General features: G+C 30.8%; 2 protein-coding genes across 2 annotated transcripts; one reads left to right on the plus strand and one right to left on the minus strand.

The window, feature by feature from the left end:
* Window positions 1-10,842: 10,842 nt before the first annotated feature.
* Window positions 10,843-18,573, minus strand: Ptpa (Phosphotyrosyl phosphatase activator). The gene is made up of 6 exons (XM_065499654.1): window positions 18,421-18,573; window positions 18,043-18,323; window positions 17,604-17,946; window positions 17,431-17,531; window positions 17,266-17,373; window positions 10,843-11,281 (listed from the first exon to the last, which is right to left on the minus strand). The coding sequence occupies exons 1-6, from the start codon at window positions 18,455-18,457 to the stop codon at window positions 11,003-11,005; spliced, it is 1,149 nt and encodes a 382-aa protein (XP_065355726.1). The 5' UTR covers window positions 18,458-18,573; the 3' UTR covers window positions 10,843-11,002.
* Window positions 18,574-21,464: 2,891 nt separating this feature from the next.
* On the plus strand, window positions 21,465-23,002 carry LOC135951882 (putative oligosaccharyltransferase complex subunit CG9662). The gene is made up of 2 exons (XM_065501628.1): window positions 21,465-21,684; window positions 21,788-23,002. The coding sequence occupies exons 1-2, from the start codon at window positions 21,549-21,551 to the stop codon at window positions 22,096-22,098; spliced, it is 447 nt and encodes a 148-aa protein (XP_065357700.1). The 5' UTR covers window positions 21,465-21,548; the 3' UTR covers window positions 22,099-23,002.
* The last annotated feature ends 733 nt before the right edge of the window (window positions 23,003-23,735 follow it).

A 23,735-nucleotide genomic window follows, 5' to 3' on the forward strand; every position in this document is an offset into this window, starting at 1 on the left:
AATTCCCCAAGACCACTTTATTAAGCAAAGATTCGGCAACGTTGATAGAGCTTAATGTTTAATACAATTTGTTATAAATAATTTAGAAATAAAGAATAATTATTTTACTCAATTGAAAACCCGAATTAATGAACGACATAAAAAAGTTCTTAATACGTTTATATTGTATTTGAATTCAGAATCATGTCCAACTAGCTCAAATATTTTAAAGCATTGTTTTGCAGATTGTTCGGGAGTTAATCTGATCAGAATATTTCTGATGAAAATTTAATGATGGACTTTGTTTTCGAATGTTTTTTAACATTATCAATACCTGAATTGTTAACTTTAACGTTATTTTTTGTTTTTCTTTAACAATAAAATATTAAAAAACCGACATCAAAACTTCATTCTTTTTTAAAACAAATTTAAATTATTCGAATAATTCGATTAATTTTAAACGTGTGATCGAATTATTCGAACAAGTTAAAATCTCTTATTCGAATTATTCGTTTTATTCGAACAAGAGAAAAATCTAATAATTCGATTACCCTAGTATTTATATATCTGGACGACCTCCTTGTGTGTAGCCATGATTTTGACACCCATCTAAAATTGCTTTTCGAAGTTGCTCAGTGTTTAAGATCTGCAGGGTTAACAATAAATGTAGGGAAGAGTAATTTCTGCCAACGTGAAATAAAATACCTTGGGTATCGTATTGGTGGAGGACAATTGAAAGTCGATCCAGACAAGATTGAAGCTATCGCTAAATTCCCAATCCCTAAAACACCTCGACAGGTTAGGCGTTTCATTGGCATGTCCAACTGGTATCGAGCTTTCATATGTAACTTTTCTGATTTGGCAGGACCATTAACCGATTGTTTGCGTAAGTCAAACAAACCCTTTCGTTTATCACCGCAGGCTATTGATTCTTTTAATAATTTAAAATCTGCTTTGTCCAATGCGCCTGTACTAGCAGAGCCAGATTTCAATAAAGAATTTGTGATACAATGTGACGCATCACGTATTGGAGTTGGTGGTGTCTTATATCAGCTGGACGATGAAGGCAGGGAACGCCCGATTGCGTTCGTTTCCCAAAAGCTAAATAAGGCGCAACGGAACTACACAGTGACGGAGCTGGAATGCTTAGCGGCCGTTATCTGTGTCAAGCGTTTTAGGCAGTACGTCGACGGGCTTCCTTTTAAAATTTTGACAGATCACTCAGTCTCCGCTGGCTCATGAGCCAAACAGATTTAAGTGGAAGATTAGCCAGATGGAGTTTAAAACTCCAACATTTTGACTTTGTAATGGAACATAGGAAGGGGTCTTTAAATGTAGTTCCCGACACACTATCCCGATTCGACGTCGATGGTTTAGAATTAGTTTGTAATCCACCTGAGGTTAATATTTCTTCGTCAGATTTCGAAAGCCCCGAATACAGTGAGTTAAGAAACAAAGTACGTGAAAATAGTAAGGAACTTCCGGATTTATGTCTGTCTGATAACTATGTATATAAACGTGTCAACTTTCGAAATGACGACAATTCTGAAGGAGACCTTTGGAGATTATGGTTGCCCAGTTCCCTAGTTCAAAGTACAATTAAAAGCGCTCATGAGGAAGGATGTCATGGTGGCTTAAATAAAACACTCTTTCGGATCAGACAGAAATATTTCTGGCCTAAAATGGCAAGTGATGTAAGATCATTTATCAGTCAATGTGACGACTGTAAGGTTATAAAACCAACCAACCAGACGTTACGCCCACCTATGGGAAAACAAATTTTGACTACCCGTCCGTTTCAAAGACTGTATTGTGATTTTTTGGGTCCTTACCCGTGCTCCAAATCGAAAAATTGCCAGTTATTGATAGTAATAGACCACATGACAAAGTTTTTGTTTCTAAAGCCTCTGAAGTCAGCGACATCTACGAATGTAATAGAGTTTTTCCAAAATGAAATTTTTTGCACTTTCGGTGTGCCACAATTTATACATAGCGACAATGCTAAACAATTCACTTCTAAAGAAATAGAAGAATTTTTTTTGGTATTTGGCATCACTCATGTGACAACGGGGTTCTATTCACCACAGGCAAATGCCTCGGAAAGGGCAAATAGAGAAGTAATCTCAAAAATTCGTTATTTCCTAAAAGGACAATTGGATCATACCAATTGGGATAGAGAGATACCAAAAATTTTACAAGTATTACGAAGCGATTTTCATTCAGCAATTAAATGCTCACCTTACTTTGCGGTTTTTGGGCAGAACATGATTTTAAACGGGTCAAGTTATTCTATTTTAGATCGGCTAAATATGCTTTCTGATGACACAGTAATCGAAAGAAATGATAAATTACAGCAAGTTCGGGAGAAAATTACAAACAACTTAAACGTAGCTCATGAAAAGGCGTGTAGAACGTATAACACTAGATCCAAACCAGTAAACTTTGTGGTAGGCCAGGAGGTTTTTAGGAAAAACCACTCACAGAGTGATTTTAAAAGAGCCATTAATGCGAAATTTCATCCAAAGTTTATTAAGTGTAGAATCAGAAAGAAAATTGGAAACAAGACCTTCAAGGGAATTACGTAGGTAAATATCACGCTTCTGACATTCGCCCGTAAACATTAGCAAGGATAATTTTAGATACCAATTTTGGAGTTTTCTTTATTGCCCGGCTTCGTGGGTCGTGCCACACGTTGATAATGATTTTTTTTTGCATCTTGCTTACATTAAAGATTTCTCTACTTAACTTTGATCTCGAATTTTATTCAGAAAGGATGGGAAAATCCTGCCTGTTCGTTTTTTTTAATCATAGATTTTAAAACGAAGCAGGTTTGTTACGGATTTTAATATTCAATACTTTGATTGCGAAAAGATGATTTAAAAACTCATTTTAAAATTTTAAATCATCTTTCCAATTTTAAATTTAACAAATATTAGGCATTAATACAATTAATAGTTGGCAACTCCTTTATACTCCCTTTTTACATGACTTTGTTTTTTAAATGCAACTATGTACTTAGAAGTTTTTGCAAGCTCCTTTTGTTATCGAACTTCTTCTTTTTTTTACAAATAAAACCGTTACTTAAACTGACCAATGATCACACGACATCTGTCAATTCTATGTCAGATGATGATCCCGTTACAAAAAGTAACCAATGACTTGACGACGCGTGCAGAAGCAGAAGGAAAAGAACAAAGTAAATTAATAAAGTAGACTCAGTAGAACAGCTGACAATTTTTTTTACTTTGGTCTGAACTGTCAATTCACTTGTGGTTGTTGTGGCGAAAAATACAACAAGCCCAAAAGCAAAACCAACAACAGGCAACTTTGACAGCTCAGACCTTAAACCAAAAACAAAATTGCTTGTGGTTTTTGTAAATGTTGTATTTGTTGTAGTACTGTCGCTACTTTATTAATTTACTTTGGAAAAGAATATCAAAAATCACGTTTTTCTATGGAAGTGTCTTTCAAAAGGAAAAAAAGTTAGTTGAGTTTTGGTTTTTAACGAGACAAGTCCTGAACGCTCATTCAAGTGAAAAGGTCTTGAAAGTGGAGTTTTTAAATAATGGAAAATATGCGGAACGAGTTTAAACAAAAGAGAAAAAAAAAAGTTAAATTATAAAACCACAGAAAATACTAAAATTTAAATTAGAAAGCTTAAAAAGATGTGATTGTGAAAAAAATAGAAAATCTAAAATAATTGCACAATAAAACAAGTGAACAAGAAAATACTTAAATTAAATTAATTTATTCTTACAACTAAAATATTAACCAAAATTACAAAAACGTTAAAATAAGTTAATTTTATAAAAAAAACATCTTAAAATAAGTAAAACTTTGTAATAAAACATTTAATTTAAACTGAAATATGCAATAGAACAGAACAATAAAATGTAAAACAAAACCTTTTCAAAATTCTTACACTACAATTTGTCTAAATATATTTCTCGAAAATGTACAAAACTCCATCCATTTAAAACAAATACTAAATTATATTGAACAGAAAAGTGTGCTACATCTAATAGAAAAAAAAAAGAGACAAATAACTCAATATATATTTACACAACATGATTTTCTAAATGGACAATAAAATGTGAATTAAAAACCTAAACTAATGAAATAATTGTAAAATGTAAAGTTGAAAATGAAAATGAGAAAGAAAACTATTGTATAAAATTTTAAGTGAACATAAAACAGAACAACAAAAAGAAAAAAACAAAACAACACCCAACATTTATGACAACAACAACCAACAACTAGCTGACAGACAGCATCACCGCCATCAGCAGAGCAGCAGCGGCAACACAACAACTTTTGCTATTTAAGTTTATTTGATAATATATGTATTATATTTTAAGGTATAGTAAAATATTCTTAAGGTATGTTTAATTAGTATTAAATATATACATAAGTATATTAATAGACATATAATTAATTTTAAAAATTAAAATTAATTTAAATTAATAAAAACAATGGATTTAATTGAATTGAAAAAATTTTTTTTTGTTTTGGGATAAAGAATGCTGGGGAAGATGGAAAAAGGAAGACATGAGGTAGTCGAATAGGAACAAATGGTTATATTTAGGGACAGTGTAAAAGTAATGGGTATCGTTCTGTCAAAGGCATATGGGTGGGATAAGTGTACCCCAAGTGACAAAACATCTCGTCACCATTAAACAAATATTTTTTTTGCTAAGGCTTTGTTTCATTTTTTCTACATACACTGTGATATTTTAATGGCGTGAAGTGTATGTATATGTGTTCACGCGCGGAATAATCAGGGTTGAGAACCACATTCACTTTTGAGCTAGTCGGGCGACCTTTTTCATGCCTTAGCCCAAGGTGCATTTAATAAGGTGCCATCGGTAGCACAGCTGATTATAGAAATAGCACGCACAAATGTCAAACTACATATATAAAAAATATTCGCCCGTACGTCCCTATGTCAAACTCTATATATAAAAAATAATTGAATTCGCCTGTATTTATTTCAATTCGCCACTGCTGTCACCTTGTTAAATACGCCTTAGCCAGTTATTTCTGATTTTCGGTAAACTTATTTTGAAATTTCAGTTATCCACACAATAATGAGTTAGCCGGCGCGCGTAACAACTGTTTTGGTTTTACTATAATTTCTTTTCTTTCTTTTTTGAAATATTCCAGTATGAACAGAATCTGTGTTGTCTGTTTTCGAATTCAAATACAGAAACAACTTTTTCTCGCACATTGAGAAACGATGGAATTTTTTGTTTCTCACTTTATGTGAGAAGTTTTCCGATGCGAGAAATACAGAAACGAGCTACTGGTTTGGTTTTGTGCTTATTTATATAGTTGTTTGTTTTAACGCACTGTCTGTATAAAACCGCAAATTTGTTTTCTCTTTCTATCGAAACAATTTCAAAAAAAGCTGATTTTATTTTTTTTGAACTGTCAAATTTGACACCTCTGTATACTTTGTGTTGATAACTATATTTGTAAGAAATTTATGAGGATTTTAGTGATTTTCGGGAGTGGACCTTATATGGGAGCTATGGTTAAATATGGACCGATAATCACTAAATCCAGTATTTGGTACAGTGATTTCTATGTATATGAGTATTATTTGTGTCGAATTTTAGCATGCTAAAAGTATTTATTAGTATTTAACTGAGTTTCGGAAGTGAACCTTATATGGGAGCTATGTTCAAATATGGACCGATATTCACAAAGTCTTGTAGTATGATTTCTAAATATAAATTACGGATCTGTGTACAATTGTGTTCTGATATTGATATTTTTTAGATATTTATGTACAGTAGCGAGCATAAAAAATTCCACGCCATGTAATGTGATTTTCAACAGCACTGATTTTGTTCAAAAAAATATCCAATTATCCACATCTGCTGTTTTTATATTCTTATTGATCATAGGCATTTATTGTATGACATTTTGTCCAATATTTTTTTACGTAAGGATATTTATAATTTTTTTAGTAAAAACAGTGAGTGGTAAAATCGTGCGAGCAGAAAAAATGCAACTCTAAGAAATAAAAATAATTATAAAAAATTGCTAAAAACTATAATAATGTTGCATTACGATCATTTACTATTAATACAAACAAATTTAAGGACATTAAAATTCAAAAGGATATACAAATTTAGATATAATTAAGAATTGTGTTATGATTAGAGTGCCGGAATAATTTTGATGGCTAGTTTTGAATTGGATTTTATTGAAATAATACTAAAATGTTAGACATTGAAGTAATCAAGGCTGTGTTACCTGATCCATGGAAGGTGACATTATATATTTGATGTTACCCAAACGAACACATGTGGCAATAGTCATTGCAACCTACAAAAGTTAATTTAATACAAAAATAAATAATAAAGCTAATAATGCTATCGCGAATTTTTCTATTTTAATTTAATATTTAAGGGAACATCTGTGACCAGACGACCTGAGTAACGGATCGAAACTATCAGACACGAATGAATTAAAATTACGTTAATTAATTTTCCATATCATACGACTGGACCATTTTAAGCATAGAGGACCTGCTTCGAAAGGCATATGCGCTTAATTTATTTTTGTAAATGATATATGGTTTATTGAATTGGTTTCTCCTTATTATATTTGCATCATTAAATTATCTTTTGGAGGTTGCAATAGTCATAAATGTCCACATGTGTTCGTTTGGGTAGCATCAAATATATGATGTCACCTTCCATGGATCAGGTAACACAGCCTTGATTACTTCAATATCTGATATTTTAGTTTTATTTCAATAAAATCCAATTCAAAAGTACCCATCAAAATTATTTCGGCACTCTAATCATAACACAATTCTTAATTATATCTAAATTTTTATAACGGAATAGGAGTATGGCGTTTTTTGAATAACATGTCGTTTTGAATTTTAATGTCCTTAATTTTGTTTGTATTAATAGTAAATGATGGTAATGCAACATTGTTATAATTTTTAGCAATTTTTTATAATTATTTTTTTAAAAATTTGAAAAATTAAGTAAATTTTCGTAGAGTTGCATTTTTTTTGCTCGCACAATTTTACCACTACGTACAAAAATTTTACCACTACGTACAAAAATATTAGACAAAATGTCATACAATAATTGCCAATGATCAATAAGAATATAAAAACAGCCGATGTGGATAATTGGATATCTTTTTGAGCAAAATCATTGCTGTTGAAAATCACATTGCATGGCGTTGCATTTTTTATGCCCGCTACTGTAGGTTAATGTGTTTTTCGGAAGTGGTCCTTATATGGGAGCTATAACCAGATATGGTCTGATCTACATAGAATTAGGTACAGCGATTTTGGTATAGAATTATGACGAATTTCAACTTAATAGCGATAATTATAAGACATTTATGCTTATTTAAGTGATTTTCGGAAGTGAACTATATATGGGGCTATAGTCAAATATGGGCCGATCCACAAAAAATTTGGTGTTGTGATTTTTTTTAAGCATGATAAAGATATTTATAAGAGATTTATGAGTACTTAACTGATTTTCGAAAGTGGACCTTAGATGGGAGCTATGGTCAAATATGGACCGATATTCACAAAATCCTGTAGTGTGATTTCTAAGTATAAATTATGGATCTATGTAAAATTTTGTTTTGATATTGATATTTTTTTAGATATTTATGAAGGTTAATGTGTTTTTTGGAAGTGGTCCTTATATGGGAGCTATAACCAATTATCGGCCGATCTTCATAGAATTAGGTATAGCGATTTTGGTATACATGGAGACTATTTATGACGACTTTCAACTTAATAGCGATATTTATAAGACATTTATGCTTATTTAAGTGATTTGCGGAAATGAACTTTATATGGGGGCTACGGTCAAATATGGGCCGATTCACAAAAAATTTGGGGTTGTAATTTGTTTAAGCACGAAACTTATTTTTCCTGAATTTTGTGTGGATACTGCAATTTTGTAGGCATTTACAGACCATATAACCATATTTCGGGAAGAAATTTGTATGGGGGCTAGGGGACATCATGGACCGATTCTTATAATTTTCGCCAGAGTTAGTCCCTTTAACATAAAAATAACGTGTGTACAATTTTATGGTATTATCTGCAATATATTTGCACAAATAACAAAAACTATGTTAAAATTATCAAGTTTTTTTTTAGGTTGTCTCACATTTTGGTTCATAACTCTGGTTCCATTGAACCGATTTTGCTGATTTTCAATACCAAACTGCTTAGGAGAACAATAAACTTTGTTTTTGCAAGTCTACCAATTTTGTTTGCCTATCTTGGACGTGAGCGTGTTTTACACAGACAGACAGACAGACAGACAGACGGACATGGATCAATCGACTTAGAATTTCATAAGGATCAATAATATATATACTTTGTTGGGTCTCAGATGAATATTTCTCAATGTTACACACGGAATGACAAACTTATATATACCCTCATTCATTATGGTGATGGAGGTTATATAAACTTACTTTTAATAACGTTTTTCTGTATAACTCCTAAACTAATAGAGTCTCCATCGAAATTATTTGCACGAATATAGTAGAGAGTTTAGGTGTCCTCATACTGTGTTGTTTATTAATTTTTAACACCACGATTTTTGATATTTTTTACATTGAAATATATACTCCGAAAATTGACATTTAACCTTTTGGGAGTTAACAATTTCATTCACACCATTTTAGTTTGGCTTTAAAATGGAGTCAGAAATTAAGCTGATCTTTGAGTAGTTTCAAAGTTATGGGCAATTATGTGTATATAATTTCAGACAATTTTAAAAAAATTTTCAATTTTAAAATCGCGATATTTTTGAATTGGATATATTATGTCTGTGGTAAATTTCATTAAAATCGAAGATGGTAAAGCCGACTGCTGTCCGCTTTCACATGGATAAACCATTCTTTTAGGAAATAAAAAATTTACCAAAAATGCAGAATACACATGGTTTCTGCAACAAAGAAACAATAATATCCCAATTTCATCAGAAATTTATTTAATTTAAATATGGATTCTTTATAATATTGTTACGTTTTTACCTTTTAAAAACTATGGTTTATTTCCTTTAAATAAACCGGATACTTTTGATTGCATATAAAAGCAGTTTAGTAGTTTAACATTTTTAACAACTCTTTTGGGTCGATTATGAATGGCAACCGAACTTCAGTTGCGTTGTCAGTTGCCTAATTGGTATTACAGATGGCAACTGGCAGCATCATTTTCTGTTACCAAATGACATTTATTTATTTAAATTTATCTATACAACAACAGTTTAAATAGTCACGCAGTGTACACGCACTTAATAATGTACAGGGTACACTATAGGTCAAATGACCACTTTTTCTGTGAAAAAACCAAAACGGGAACGAATTTCATAAGTAAGAATAACTCTATTAAAAAATGGAATTTAACCCACTAAAGACCAAAAATTAACGCTTTTGGAACCATTAATGCAAACATAATATTGTAATTGTATTCATTTATTTTAATTATTATACTAAATAGTTTAGTAATTAGTAATTGCTTAAATCTAACTAATTCTGTAAATTTAAATCAAAAAGGTCCTCTTCACTTTCATTAATTTCATCGCCTTGGTGGCTAAGGTTGCAATTCCACCAAGGATTCACTGCAACATAATAGTTCAATTACTTCAGGTGGAAGTGTGAAACGTTTCCGCTTTTGTAAACTCCTATTTTAAAATGACGTGGAAATTAATGGCAATGGTTAATTTCACATTTACTTTACCATATACAGTGGCCGGCTCCCCAGTAACAGTGCATAGACTTACCCCGCATAGTGGTTCAATTGTTTTCTTGACTAAATCGGGCCTGACGATAGACTGCGATGACCCGGTGTCTATAGTAAAAACGAGCTTCTGAACGTTGATGTACTCAGAATCAGTAAGATTGCTATTTTTCTGCTGCATTACGGATATGGAGATTGTGGGGCCTTCAGATGTGGGAGCGTAATTTTTGATCGAAGTTCGGATGCTTTTATATTTCGGTCAATTTAAAATTTGTACCTTTACAATTCTGATAAATTTATTTTATGCTAGAACCAGTGGTGTCGTTTGGTTACATTTGTTAAATTTTTCGTAACTTTTCAACCTCAACGTAACATGTATAATTTTCTTGTTTTGGACCTTATTAAATGGCAACTGTATGAATCTGGAACTTGAACATATTAAATGGTGTGGTGCCATCAAAACTAGGGGCCTATATTCTACTAGAGGAATCTGGAATAATTCGCACCTGTCCATCTTGGCATTGAATATTATTTATCTTTATTTCTAGATCATGTAGTTTTTTATCAACACCTTTGGCTATTTCATTCTCTAAATCGGACAGCTTTTTATCAACTTTATCAGCGACTATGGCTTATATATCTAGGCAGCTCTCCATGTCGGACACCTTTTTGTCAATGCAATTCACTCTGCTGTTTATAACCATACAAATTTCTTGAAGTTTCTCATCTGTAGCTTTAGAATTTTCTTGAAATTTCGCTTCCATTTCAACTAACAGTTTCTCGTTATTGACCTTAGAAGTTTCTTGAACTTCAGCAAGAAGTTAAGTACTTCCTTCTGGAGCAGCTTCACAGTAGTCCATCTTAGCCAGATAGGCAAGTGATTTCCGCTGATGGTTCCGCTCGTTGCTTTTTCTTCCTTCGTTAGGCCGGTGTTATTAATGTTTCTGGAGGAGCACCTGGCAACTTCTCCACGGCGAGTTGTTGAAACCATCAAACCGTATAACGAGTGTTTTACAATTTTATTGAATGTTTTTCGAGTATATAAACGCATTCACAGGAACAATAAAATATTAAGTTATTGAACAAACTTAACCTAATGTTTATTAATGAAAAAGAAGTTCTTCATTGTTGTATTCTTTATTAATATATAAAATAAACAACAAAATATAATCAATAAATGTTTTTTTTTTAATTAAATTAAGAAAACAATCCAACCCGAACTATATGTTGAGCTATACATTAATATTATGAGTAGTATATGTTGACTGAAAGTTGTGTTCACTCAACGCTTTCCTTGGTCAACTGATTGGATTCAGCGTTTATCATGACATGTTGTTTGTTATTTGTTGAATCTGGTTCGGTAGAACTCGTCGCAGTAACTACTTTATCAACACCTGTTATATTAGTTCCAATTAATGGTTTCTTTCCAGCTGTAACTGTTGCTGGATGCAAAAATCCTAATCGTGCACTTGCTATAGTTGTACCAGGTTTCACGCCATTAAAAGACATTAAATGTCCGAAGTATACATGTTGAATAATTGGAAACTTTGATAAAATCTATAACAAAAAAAATTACCGTATATTTAATTGAAAAGCAATTTAATAGAGGTTTATGTATTGTATATGTTTTATGGAGTTATTATAGTAATCCTACAGAATTATATTTCTGAAAAGATACATATAAAAGTTAAAATTTTGTTGGAAAATTTTCGAAAAAAAAGTTTTACAACAGGCTAAAGATCGTTTAGTAAGTTACATATATAATATAACTTATATTCGTGCTGATTGTGTAAGTTATGTGCGAGACAAGGAAATTGGTTTTTGCTCAAAAATCTGTGATCAACCAATTGTTATTGCGAAGACAATTAGCCACACTTCATATGAAGTCTGGGGATTCTATAAAATTGCATTTGGAACAATTTGAAAATATAACATGGCAACTTAAGATGGCTGGAGCAAAATTTGAAGATGACAACAAAGTTACATTTGGCTTTATAAAGGAACGTTTAATAGCTGAAGAAATTAAACTAAATGATCGTGTTGATGTTGAAGTTGGAGAAAATACAGCATTCTCAAGTAAAAAACATATTAAGAAAAAGTTTAATGGTAAGTGTTACAAATGTAATAAGTTGGGTCACCAAGCTAAAGATTGCAAGACTCGTTTGCACGTGAAGCGTGCTACCAAAATAAAGAATTATAGATGGTAATAGTTCCAATAAAAATTATGGAGGCTCAAAAGTTAGATTTATATTAGATTCTGGTGCTAGTGATCATCTTGCTAACGAAGTTGGTACATTACTGAATTCAAGAAACTTGATGTTCCTATTGAAATCAACATTGCACACGACAATATATTAGTATCAGCTACAGCAATTGACTACTTGCTTTACATTGTAAAACGGATTCTGATTATGATATGAAATGAAGGATGTACTATATGCACCAGATCTAAGAGATAATCTTACGTCAGTACGAAAATTAACAAAAGCTGGTGCTGAGGTAAAGTTCGTTGACAATCGAGCATTAATAATGAATGATAAGGAACTGATTGCTACAGCATATTTGAATGACAATTTATATGAAATTAAAATCATGATTGAAAAGCCTGTAGCTAATATGTGCAATAAGGGCGATGCAGTTTTATGGCATCGTCGACTTGGTCATATACATAGTTCAACAAGCATTAGATTCATTAGTCAAAAGTAACATGATTTCAAAACTTAATAAGAAATTAAAATCGATTTGCGTTGAAGCAAAACATTCTCGTGATCCTTTTGATGGTACTCGTAATAAAGCAACAAGAATATTGGAACGTATTCATACGTATGTATGTGGCCCGATAGATCCTATTGCTGTGGATGGGTCTCGTTATATTGTGTCATTCATTGATGACTTAAGTTGCTTTGCTGTCATTTATCTTCTAGAAAATAAATCTCAAGTTTTTCAATCATTCATAGAATATGAGGTCATGGCTACAGCAATTTTTGGTTCAAAAATCTCAAAAATTACTTCTGATCAGGGTCGTGAATGTATTTCAAAAGAACAGCAAGAGTGGTATAAGAAAAAAGGTAACTAAATTGAGACAACAATTTCTTATAGTTCTCAGCAAAATTGTGTCGCTAAGAGCGTAACCAGTTATGAGCGTAACCAATCATAACTGCCGTATGCCTTCTATGCATAAGCCTTACATCCGAAGACACGTAATTTCGATAAATCAGGCTTCTTTCCAAACCATATCTCAGCAGGTGATTGAAAGTTTTGTAGCGAACTTGTTGGGCATCGATTTATTGTGTATGTTGCATCTAGTGCTCCTTCATTCCACATATTTTTCGGTACATGAGATTCAAAAAGCATTGCTCTTACCTTTTCCATCAATGTACGGTTCAAGATTAAGTTTCTACTGAAGCATCCACTGCGCTCCCATCGCAAGATGAAAACAGTATTCAACCTGTTAGGCGTAGCAGTCGGGAACGAAATTTTCCAAGTAAGTTATCGGATTATATAACTGGTTTACAAGCGGATTCTGCTGTTAATGTTTTTAAGGCTGTTCCGGAAAACTATACCGAAATATTTGGAATATCTTGAAGGCTGCTATATCTGATGAACTAAAGTCAATGGATAATAATAATAACGTTTGGACAGTAATTAAACAACCTAAGATGGCTAAACTTTTAAAATCAAAATTGGTTTTTCGTATAAAATGCACAGAGGTTATCATTTCCATCAATTAGATGTCAAAACCGCTTTCTTAAGCTAAACAAATCATTATATGGTCTTAAAAAGTACCCACGTAGTTGGAAAGGCAAATTTAATGAATTTTTACTGACGCACAGTGGTCCAAATGCTCAATCTAGCCGGAAAAAAGTAATTTTTAAAATGTTTCAAAAGCTAATTTTTTGTATGGCAATATGTTGACAAGTGTCCATAGTACATAACGGCATATTTTTTTTTCTTTAAATAGCTACACTGAAATTGCTTCTTTGTAAAAAAATTAATATCTCAAGCGACATTTAACAGTGCAAGTGAAATTGTCCTTAAAAAATAATAAGTACAAATAAAAAAAAAATTGTTGGTGTAATTAACATAATAAAAGTAAGAGTAAAAATCATTGTTGAAATTTTTCATAAAATATGTTTAGTTTAGAAAAAAAATGCAATTATGTACATTAGAGTGCTCCAAGATGGACGAAAAAAATTTTCTAGGTACAGGCCGTCCCCCCTCTAAATGGTTCTATGTATTGTAGAAACTCGTTGTGTAAAATATTAGGATGATAGGATAACGCTAACTGGTGCCGCAACGACGCTGAAGTTTTGAGGTGCATTTACAAGGGGAAAAAAATGCAATTTTTCAGTTTTTGTTAAAAATTTGGCATTAAATAATTACTTTTGCAATTTAATTTAAAAGAATCGAAATGTACATGTAATTGTCGTTCTAATAAGATATATAAGAGAAAAATTGGTTGAAAAATTTTAAAGTTATTAAAAAATCGCCAGGCTATTAACGTGTTTCAGGCAACTAGAACAAGAAATGTAGCAACAAAATTAACATATTTTGATAAATATTATAATAAAAGTACATTTTTACTTCAAATATATCCATATTTACTTGTATATGAGTTTTTGTCTTCGTAGGATACCGGTAACATATTCGCAGGTATGACCAAAAAAATTAATTTTTTTTAACGGCAATTTCAAAACTCCATTTTCAAATTTTTAAAAATTTTGTTAAACAAATTTCAAAATTTTGTGATCATCACATTGGGATTTATTGAGAACATAATAGGGAATAAAAATATGAAAAAAGTATGAAAATACCTCCTATAGTTTTTCCGTACCTGCGATTTAAATTTTGAGATTTTCGAGAAAAACTATTTTTTTTGGCCATATTTTGACGAATAAGCCGAATTTCTTTACTGTTATGATTTTTAAGCAAAAGTTATTCAGAATATTATATTCCAGGTAATTCTAAATATAGTCTGAAAGTTTTACTAAAATCGGAAAACGTTAACCCTTAAATCGTGAAGGTCAAAGGTCAAATTTTTCAATATTTGGAATTTCTCATGGAAAGATAGCAAAATGTTATATATTTTTAGGCCGATTTTGATGAAACTTAAGAAAAATATAACACATAGTCTAGTATTTACAAAAACTGCAGAAAAATTAAAATTAACCTTTAATAGCACTTGGGGTTAAAATGACCCCAAACTTCTAAAACCATAAAAAAATTGTCAATTTCAATAGTGCTGATCAAAAATTGTTTTTTATAGGAAACAAACTTTAAAATATTGTATTGTGTATTAGAAAATAGTACTACTAAGCCACTTTGAAAAATGTTCACATTTTTGTTCAATTTTGACCACACATTTTTCAAAGGACAAAATATTTTATTTATACCTGATTTTTGCTTTAATAACGTATTTAATATTTTATTGAGGATTTTTGAATAATAAAATTGATTTTAACTTTTTAGTACACTTTTGATTTATTAGATTTAAAAAATAACTCGAATGATTCAGTTTATTTAATTCTGAAAAACATTAAAGTTAGCACCATTCATATTGACTGTGTTTTTCGTGATTTTAAAAGTTGAGGTTAATTTTAACCCCAAGTGCTATTAAGGGTTAATTATAATTTGTCTGCAGTTTTTGTAAATACCAGACTATGTGTTATATTTTCCTTAAGTTTCATCAAAATCGGCCCAAAAATATATAACATTTTGCTATCTTTCCATGAGAAATTCCAAATTTTGAAAAATTTGACCTTTGACCTTCACGATTTAAGGGTTAACGTTTTCCGATTTTAGTAAAAGTTTCAGAGTATATTTAAAATTATCTGGACTATAATATTCTCAATAGGTTTTACTTAAAGTTCATAAGAGTAAGGAAATAGAGCTCATTGGCCTAAAAATTGCCAAATAATTGGTTTTTCTCGAAAATTTCAAAATTTAAATCGCAGGTACGGAAAAACTATAAGAGATATTTTCATAATTTTTTCACATTTTTATTCCCTATTATATTCTTAATAAATCCCAATGAGATGATCAAAAAATTCTGAAATTTGTTTAACAAAATTTTTAAAAATTTTAAAATGGATTTTTGAAACTGCCGTTAAAAAATTTTATTTTTTTGTTCATACCTAAGAATAGGTTAACGGTATCCTACGAAGACAAAAACTCATATACAAGTAAATATGGACATTTTTTAAGTAAAAATGAGCTTTTATTTTAATATTTCTCAAAATATGTTAATGTTGTTCCTACATTTCTTGTTCTAGTGGCCTGAGACACGTTAATGGCCTAGCGAATTTTTAATAACTTTAACATTTTTTGACCAATTTCTGTTTTTTATGTCTCATTAGAACGACAATTACGTTCACATTTCGATTATTTTAAATTAAATTACAAAAGTAATTTTTAATGGCACATTTTTACAAAAACTGAAAAAAATGCATTTTTTCCCCTTGTAAATGCATCTCAAAACCCAACCGATTTACCTAAAATTTTTTTCAGGATGATTTTTTTTACTAATGTTCACCAAACTGGAGGGTGAGAATGGCCAAAATCCAACTTTCGTTTATTAAGGGCCACCCTAGTATGCATATTATAGTTGGGCCTTTAGTATATGTGTTTGGGCTAAATTTCAGGAATCATGTTCCGGACACTCATTACAGTTTTTATCTTGTTCTTTTCGGGAGTTCATAAGTGTCCACAATTTGTTTGTTATATATCATATAATAAGGACTGAATCACCAACATGTATTTTCAGGTTATCTCACTCTACTCGGAATCATTTTTTAATTAAAAAATATTTACTCAAATTGCAACAAAATTGTGTTTTTGCCATATGTATATGTATACATATATCTGACAAAAAACCACTCGGCTAAAAGGTCGGCCATATGTTTTTAAAGTGCATTTCATTCATTTTGGTCATTCGCAGTTGTTGTTTATACTAGAATTCCATTTTCACAATCTTCTATAATTTTCAATTTATCTTCTAATTATATTTGCTCTTTTGTTTTTTATACTTTAAACACAATTAAATGTTTGGCTACCGTTACCTCTAAGAAATCATTACGGAAGTAACTGCAATTACGGTAAATGCCGTTACCGCTACACTATATATAATTTTAAATTATTAATTTGTTTCCATTAATTGAGTTTTCTATTAACTCTACAGAATTTAAAGTGCAATATATTATTTAAGTCAGACCGAAAATACCATTATCATTTAAATAATGTTATCGAAATAACTGCAAATACCGTTAGCGAAATAAGCCAAAATACCGTTAACGAAATAATGCAATAATCACCACTAAAGAAACATAAAAACTGAAAGAAAAACATCATTCATAAAGAAAATAAAAAATTCTTTCAAAAGTACAGTTATTCGTACTATTAAGTACGGAAAAGGTCCATCCATTCGTACTATAGAATAGTTAATGCAAAAAATTAAATTTTATATTGGATATTCATAATAATGTGCGCTCATACTACCGAACGTCCAATCTATAAATACATATATATTTACTCATTTTACCTACCTCTTTCTGGTACATTTTAACGAGACCAGCATTTATTTTAGACCATGATGGAACGGCGGATATACTCCACAGCTGGTATGAATGTTCAGAAAAGTGACCAGTTTTTACCTTGAATAAAAATAAATGTTTAATAAATATATCTTTAAGAAATTAGCTTGATCTCACCTGTTGTATAAAGTCAATACAACCTATATACATATAATCGTTTTTATAAGCATTAATTATATCCTCATCTAAGAATTTAGCAGGTGGAAAGGGACTTCCAACTTATACAAATAAAAAAGTTATTAGAAAATATAAAATTTGGAATTTTTATATTCTATTGAGTAAAAGCTTACATGAAAGCTGAGCACTACCCCAGATAAATGGTATAAACTGATAATCATCAAGCGACCAAACACCCTGGCTCCCAGCCGGCTCCATACGATACGTTTTTTGAAGACGTCGCACAAACGTCAGATACGTATTAAACAGGCTTAATGCACTAGCAATATTATCTTCTTCTTTCAAAATTGCTGCTTTAAATAGCGAACATAAAAAGAAAATAAAAGACAACTCGTGCCCAGTGCCATAGTCAATACGCACAGAATTGCCAAATGACTCAGATAAGTAAAATCCCAACTCTGTAACCAACTGACATTTATCAGCCGGAATACTATTTTGCAAAATTTGAAATATCTCCTGTAAAAACAATAAAAAAAAAATTAAACACATAGATTAAAGATTTATAAACTTCTTCAGATTAACTTATTTTTTAAGCTAATGCCGACTATTTACATGATTCATTTTTCGAGACCAGGCACGAAAAGCTTTATTTCCAAAACGTTGTGGTTGTTCAATCGGCGGTGTTTCATCGATAAATGCATTCAATTTGTCGAAGATCTCAATTAAACTTTTCATTGTTGGCGAAATGTAAATTTGATCATTTATCTTTTTTCCTTGCACTGCTGTACTGATTCCATTAATGAACCCCACTAAATCATAATACGCCTCCGAGCGTAGCCACACCTGCACATCGGACAATTGTTTTACTCTTTTCTCGGGTTGTGCTGCACCGGCTAATTAGAAATTTTAAAATGAATACAAGAAGTCATACATGTACATAAATGCATAATAACTATCAATCAACGAGATAGACGCTGCTCTCCAACTTACGTGGAATATTTTTAGGTTCTTGTACAACCATATCCATTTTATGTATAAATAGTTATAATCTTTTTAGCCTGTTCCTTGCGAAATTTTGTATCAAACAAAAATGATGAAACATAATATAAACAGAGTCAGCCAGTTTTGACATTTCACTGATTGTTTGCTTATACAGTTAACAACAAAAAACTTTCCATCAAGACGAATTCCAAAGTAAATTTAACAAGGTGTCAGCAGTTGCGAATTAAAATAAATACTAGCGAATTGTTATAGCCTACAACACCATAACGTCTAACACCCACCTTTTTAAAATCGTTAGTACTATATTAGAAAAAGGAACAAACCAAGATCCCAGTAACTGTTTATATTCTTATAATTTTTGTCTGTTAATATTTTCTGTTTATCTTGTTTAGTTAGATCATGAGTGTAACATATTTGGATGAAGTTTGATTATTTTCATTAAAATTGTACTTTGACGTTCAATTTTCCTTTAAATAATGTAATAGTTGTTGTTGGTGCTTTTTTAAGAAAAATAAGCTTTATTTTTTGAGTTCAGTGCTTTTTGAAAATAAAAAGTTGATAGAGAAGCCGACAACACTGGTTGCACAACATTGATTTTATTTTTTTTTTGGCAACTCAAAATATTTGTCATCAAGGCGAATTCATATAAGGTGGAGTAAAGCAAGTTCTTTGAAATATCTATCATTAGATATCCATATTGTCTATATTAATGACTTAGTAATCCAGATATAGGTCAAAAATAGGTAAAAAATCGAGGTTTTCCTTGTTTTTTCCTCATCTCAGCCATTTGTGAACCGATTTTTTTTAAATACCAATACTATTTTACGTTTTAAAACACGTTTTTTTGAATTTTTCATTTCTGTTTTTGGCATTTGGTAAGGCCAGTTCAAGGTGCATTTAATAAGGTGCCATCGGCAGCACAGCTGATTATAGAAATAGCACGCACAAATGTCAAACTACATATATAAAAGATATCCGCCCGTATGTCAAACTGTATATATAAAAAATAAGTGAATTCACCTGTATTTATTTCAATTCGCCACAGCTGTCACCTTGTTAAATACGCCTTGGGCCAGTTGTTATTTTTGTAAGATTGCCACCAAGGCGTATTTAACAAGGTGACAGCAGTGGCGAATTGAAATAAATACAGGCGAATTCACTTATTTTTTATATATAGAGTTTGACATACGGGCGTACGGGCGGATATTTTTTATATATGTAGTTTGACATTTGTGCGTGTTATTTCTATAATCAGCTGTGCTGCCGATGGCACCTTATTAAATGCACTTGATTGCCACCACCTTATATGAATTCGCCTTGTTTGTCATATTTTTACAATTTGATTGCAGAGCACCAAGCCGATAGTCTGAAAATAGGCGGCTAGCCGCCGCTGGCAAATTTTTCATTACCACGCCGCCGCCGACTTGAATCGGCTTAAAAGATGACCTTTGCAATGGCGTGAAAATCGGAAAAATTATTTTTTAACCCGAATTTTTTTCACCATAAAAAAAATTTAAAAAATTTAAAAAAAAGTTTTTAAAATTTAAAAAAGAAATATTAAATAACAATTCTAAAAATTTTTTTTACATAAAATTAAAAAAACAACCTTGGAAAAAAAAATAAATTTTGTTTACCTAAAAATATTTAAAATTTTTATTTTGAAGTATAATTTGGGGAAGGTTATATAAGATTCGGCACAGCCGAATATAGCTCTCTTACTTGTTTTTAGAAAAAATATTTTTCCAGTGTTTTAGAAAACAAATTAATAATTTTCTTTTAAAATATATTAAAGCATTATTTTTAGAATAATCACACATTGAAAATTTGGAACAAATCAAGTTTAAATTTTCATAATTTTTTTCTGTTTATATGTATTCATATTTTCTGTATTGCCGTCCTTCTGTCGGGCGAATGGACTTAAAACTCTGATCCTATGTCTACACGTAGCAATGTTTATTGCTGCAATTGTCAAATTTGATTGCGTCAATAAAATTTGCAAGTGTAGACGGCAAATTGCCATACGTAGCAATCCATTGCGCAATGATTGCTTTACTGATTGCCTGATCAATTATTGCTAAGCAATAAGCTGTCAGTTCAGTTGTCATTATTATAAAATTTCTTCTTTTTATGATTCAATGTGTTTAATTCATACATATTTAATTAATTTAAGTACCAACAGTAAAAAAACAAAGAAATTAGTGAAAAAAATCATTCAACACAAAATATAAGCAAAATACACCTCAGTTTTTCATAGAACTTCTCTCGTTGAAAATTTTGTATTTGTGACGAACGTTTTCTCCACCTAAAGCAATTAGCAATCGCTGTGCTATTGTTCTGCCGACGTTATTGCTGGTGTTTAGCAATAAAAATTGCTACGTGTAGACGTAGAGTAAGGCGTATCGGACACCGGCTTCGCTAAAATCACTTTTTCTGTATATCAAAATTTTCTGAAGTAATGAAAAATATACATAAATTCAAAAAGTAATTTTTGGTTCACAATGTTAATAAACAGTAGAATATTATAAATCATATAAAAGCTATTTTGAAGCCCTATTCAATGACACCCATAATGATCAGATCATTTTCTAAATATATGAGAAATTTACTATTATATATATTGACTTTAAATTCCTCTAACCCCTAAGCTCTTGATTTATTCCGAAAACATTGCTAACATTGTTAATCCGACATTAATAGTAACCAAGGTGCATTTAAATACGCCTTGATACTAACCAAAGTAAATTAATAATTTACTTTGATACTAACCAAAGTAAATTAATAAAGTATTCAGTCTGAACTGTCAATTCACTTGTGGTTGTTGTGGCGAAAAATACAACAAATGTTGTATTTGTTGTAGTACTGTCGCTACTTTATTAATTCACTTTGATAGTAACTATTGTCGTAAAAATGCATTATTTACAAATTTTAGCCGACATTTAAGCCGCCGCCGTTACTTTCTTGTTTAAGCCTCCGCCGCCGACCAAAATATACCCCGCCGCCGCCACCGACCATTTCACTTCGGCTTGTTTCTCTGTTCGATTGTCGGCATTTTATCAGTGAGTGCATTTTTATTTGTAAACGTAAACAATTTAAATTTCGCAAAAAAAGAGGAAAAAATGTTACAAAGTATTTATGAACTACCGTTTCATATTTTGGTGCCTCCAAATATTAAGCTTCGCATACAAATTCCAAAACCATCGCCCTTTTTTATTTTCTGTTGTATTTTGGTGTCATACTTTTTAGTTACGGGAGGTAAGACAGCAATATGTATCTATGTGTAGTAAATTTTGCAATACTGATGTATACATCAGAATTCATCTTTAGAAAAATTTATTTACATATATATATTTTTCAGGTATAATATATGATGTTATTGTGGAACCACCAAGTGTGGGTGCAACTGTTGATGAAAATGGTCATTCAAGACCAGTAGCTTTTATGCCCTATCGTGTCAATGGGCAGTACATAATGGAGGGATTGGCGAGTAGTTTTCTTTTTACTATAGGAGGTCTTGGATTTATTATAATGGATCAGACACATGCCCCAGGAAAAACGAACCTTAATCGATTATTGCTCACTTCCATGGGATTCATATTTATTTTAGTGTCATTCTTTACAACATGGCTTTTTATGAGAATGAAATTGCCCAGTTATTTGCAACCCTAAATTAAACCGAATCAATCTTACGAATGTAGCAGTATGTTTGTCCTGCTCATTTATATATATAGTATTACTAATAGCCATGCAGTTTTTGCAAATCACAATGTTCATCTAAGATGTATGAAAGACTTGAAATCTAATAATGCGATTTTGTAAACACTAAGTGCCTGTTCGAAAATGCACCACTGCGCTGCATCCAATACGGAGGGCGCTCAATAATACTGCAGCATTCAGATCTGAAATGCACCAGTAAAATATTTGATATGCGAAAAAAAATGGCAGAAGCCATTTCCTACTCAACAAATGCAGCGCAGAGATGTATTTCTAAACTGGCCTTAATACCATTTATTGAAAATTGGATAATTTTTTCACACTCAATAAAAAATCACAGAAGTATTTTTTTTCGATAACATTTAAGGTACTTATAGACGGCAATACTGAATATTAATATTTGTCAAAAACTCAAGTATCATAATACAATTTCATCGTCTAAACAAAATTTGTATTAGATTTTCCAAAAATACAAATGATTTTTTTGATTTACGGTCGGTATTCAAAATTTGTTTAAAACAATTCAAAAATTTTTTATTTTCATATGTATCGGGTATGTATTTATAAATAAAAATAAGGCAAACAAAAATGTCAAGAAAATATAAAATAAAAATAAAGTTTTCACAAAAATATCAATCAACAAAGAAATAAAATATTTGTAATAGTATCGTGTAAACAATAAATGTTTGTTTGAAACGATTTCTTGAAATACCGAATGATTTCAATAATATTTTAAATTAAATAAAAAGTGTTCATACACAGTATTGCCGTCTATAAATACCTTTATTATTATATTTTAAAGATGAATAAGATATATAATGTAAGACATAATAAATAATAAAATACATCATTAAATACATATATTTTTTCATGGTAATAATTACCTTTGGCTGGTGGCGGATTCTTATATCCCTGGTGTATACAGAACGCTGGATTCGCTTATTATCTATATTTACCGTTATATATCAATATATCGTTATCTTAATATAGAAAGACCCTTCCTCGTGTTTTTTTGTAAGCTCAGATTTTTCGTTTATTTTGATAAACGGTCCGCTCATATATCATATTTAGCCAAAAAAAGCTCGATTTAGGGCGTTTCTATATAAAGGTAAAAAATACATATCGTCATTTAAAATGCAAAATAACGTAACATCACTTTTCATAAAATTTATAGGAGAAGCAAAAAATGGTATAAAATGAAAATTGAGATATTGAAACAAAATTTTCAAATCTGAACATTGCATTGAAACTAGAATTATAATTTATACGATAAAACTAGTTTTTTAAAAGTTCACTTCATGCTATGTGTGTAACGTTTTTTTGAATTGTTGATTTCTGAAACAAAAAAATGTATCATCAATATAAATTTTTATAAAAAAATAAAAACTTAAATAAAAATATTTTTCTTATTTTAAATAACAGCAGTTTATATATCGATGGCTCAATATCAAAAGGCCCTAACTCGTGTTTTTTTAAGTCGAGATTTTTTTTTGGCTAATTATGATATATGATCGGACCATTTATCGAAATAAACGGAAATCTGGACTTACAAAAAAAAACACGAGTTAGGGTCTTTTCATATTAAGCCATCG

Source organism: Calliphora vicina, chromosome 2, assembly GCF_958450345.1.
Source record: "Calliphora vicina chromosome 2, idCalVici1.1, whole genome shotgun sequence".
Classification (NCBI taxonomy): domain Eukaryota; kingdom Metazoa; phylum Arthropoda; class Insecta; order Diptera; family Calliphoridae; genus Calliphora; species Calliphora vicina.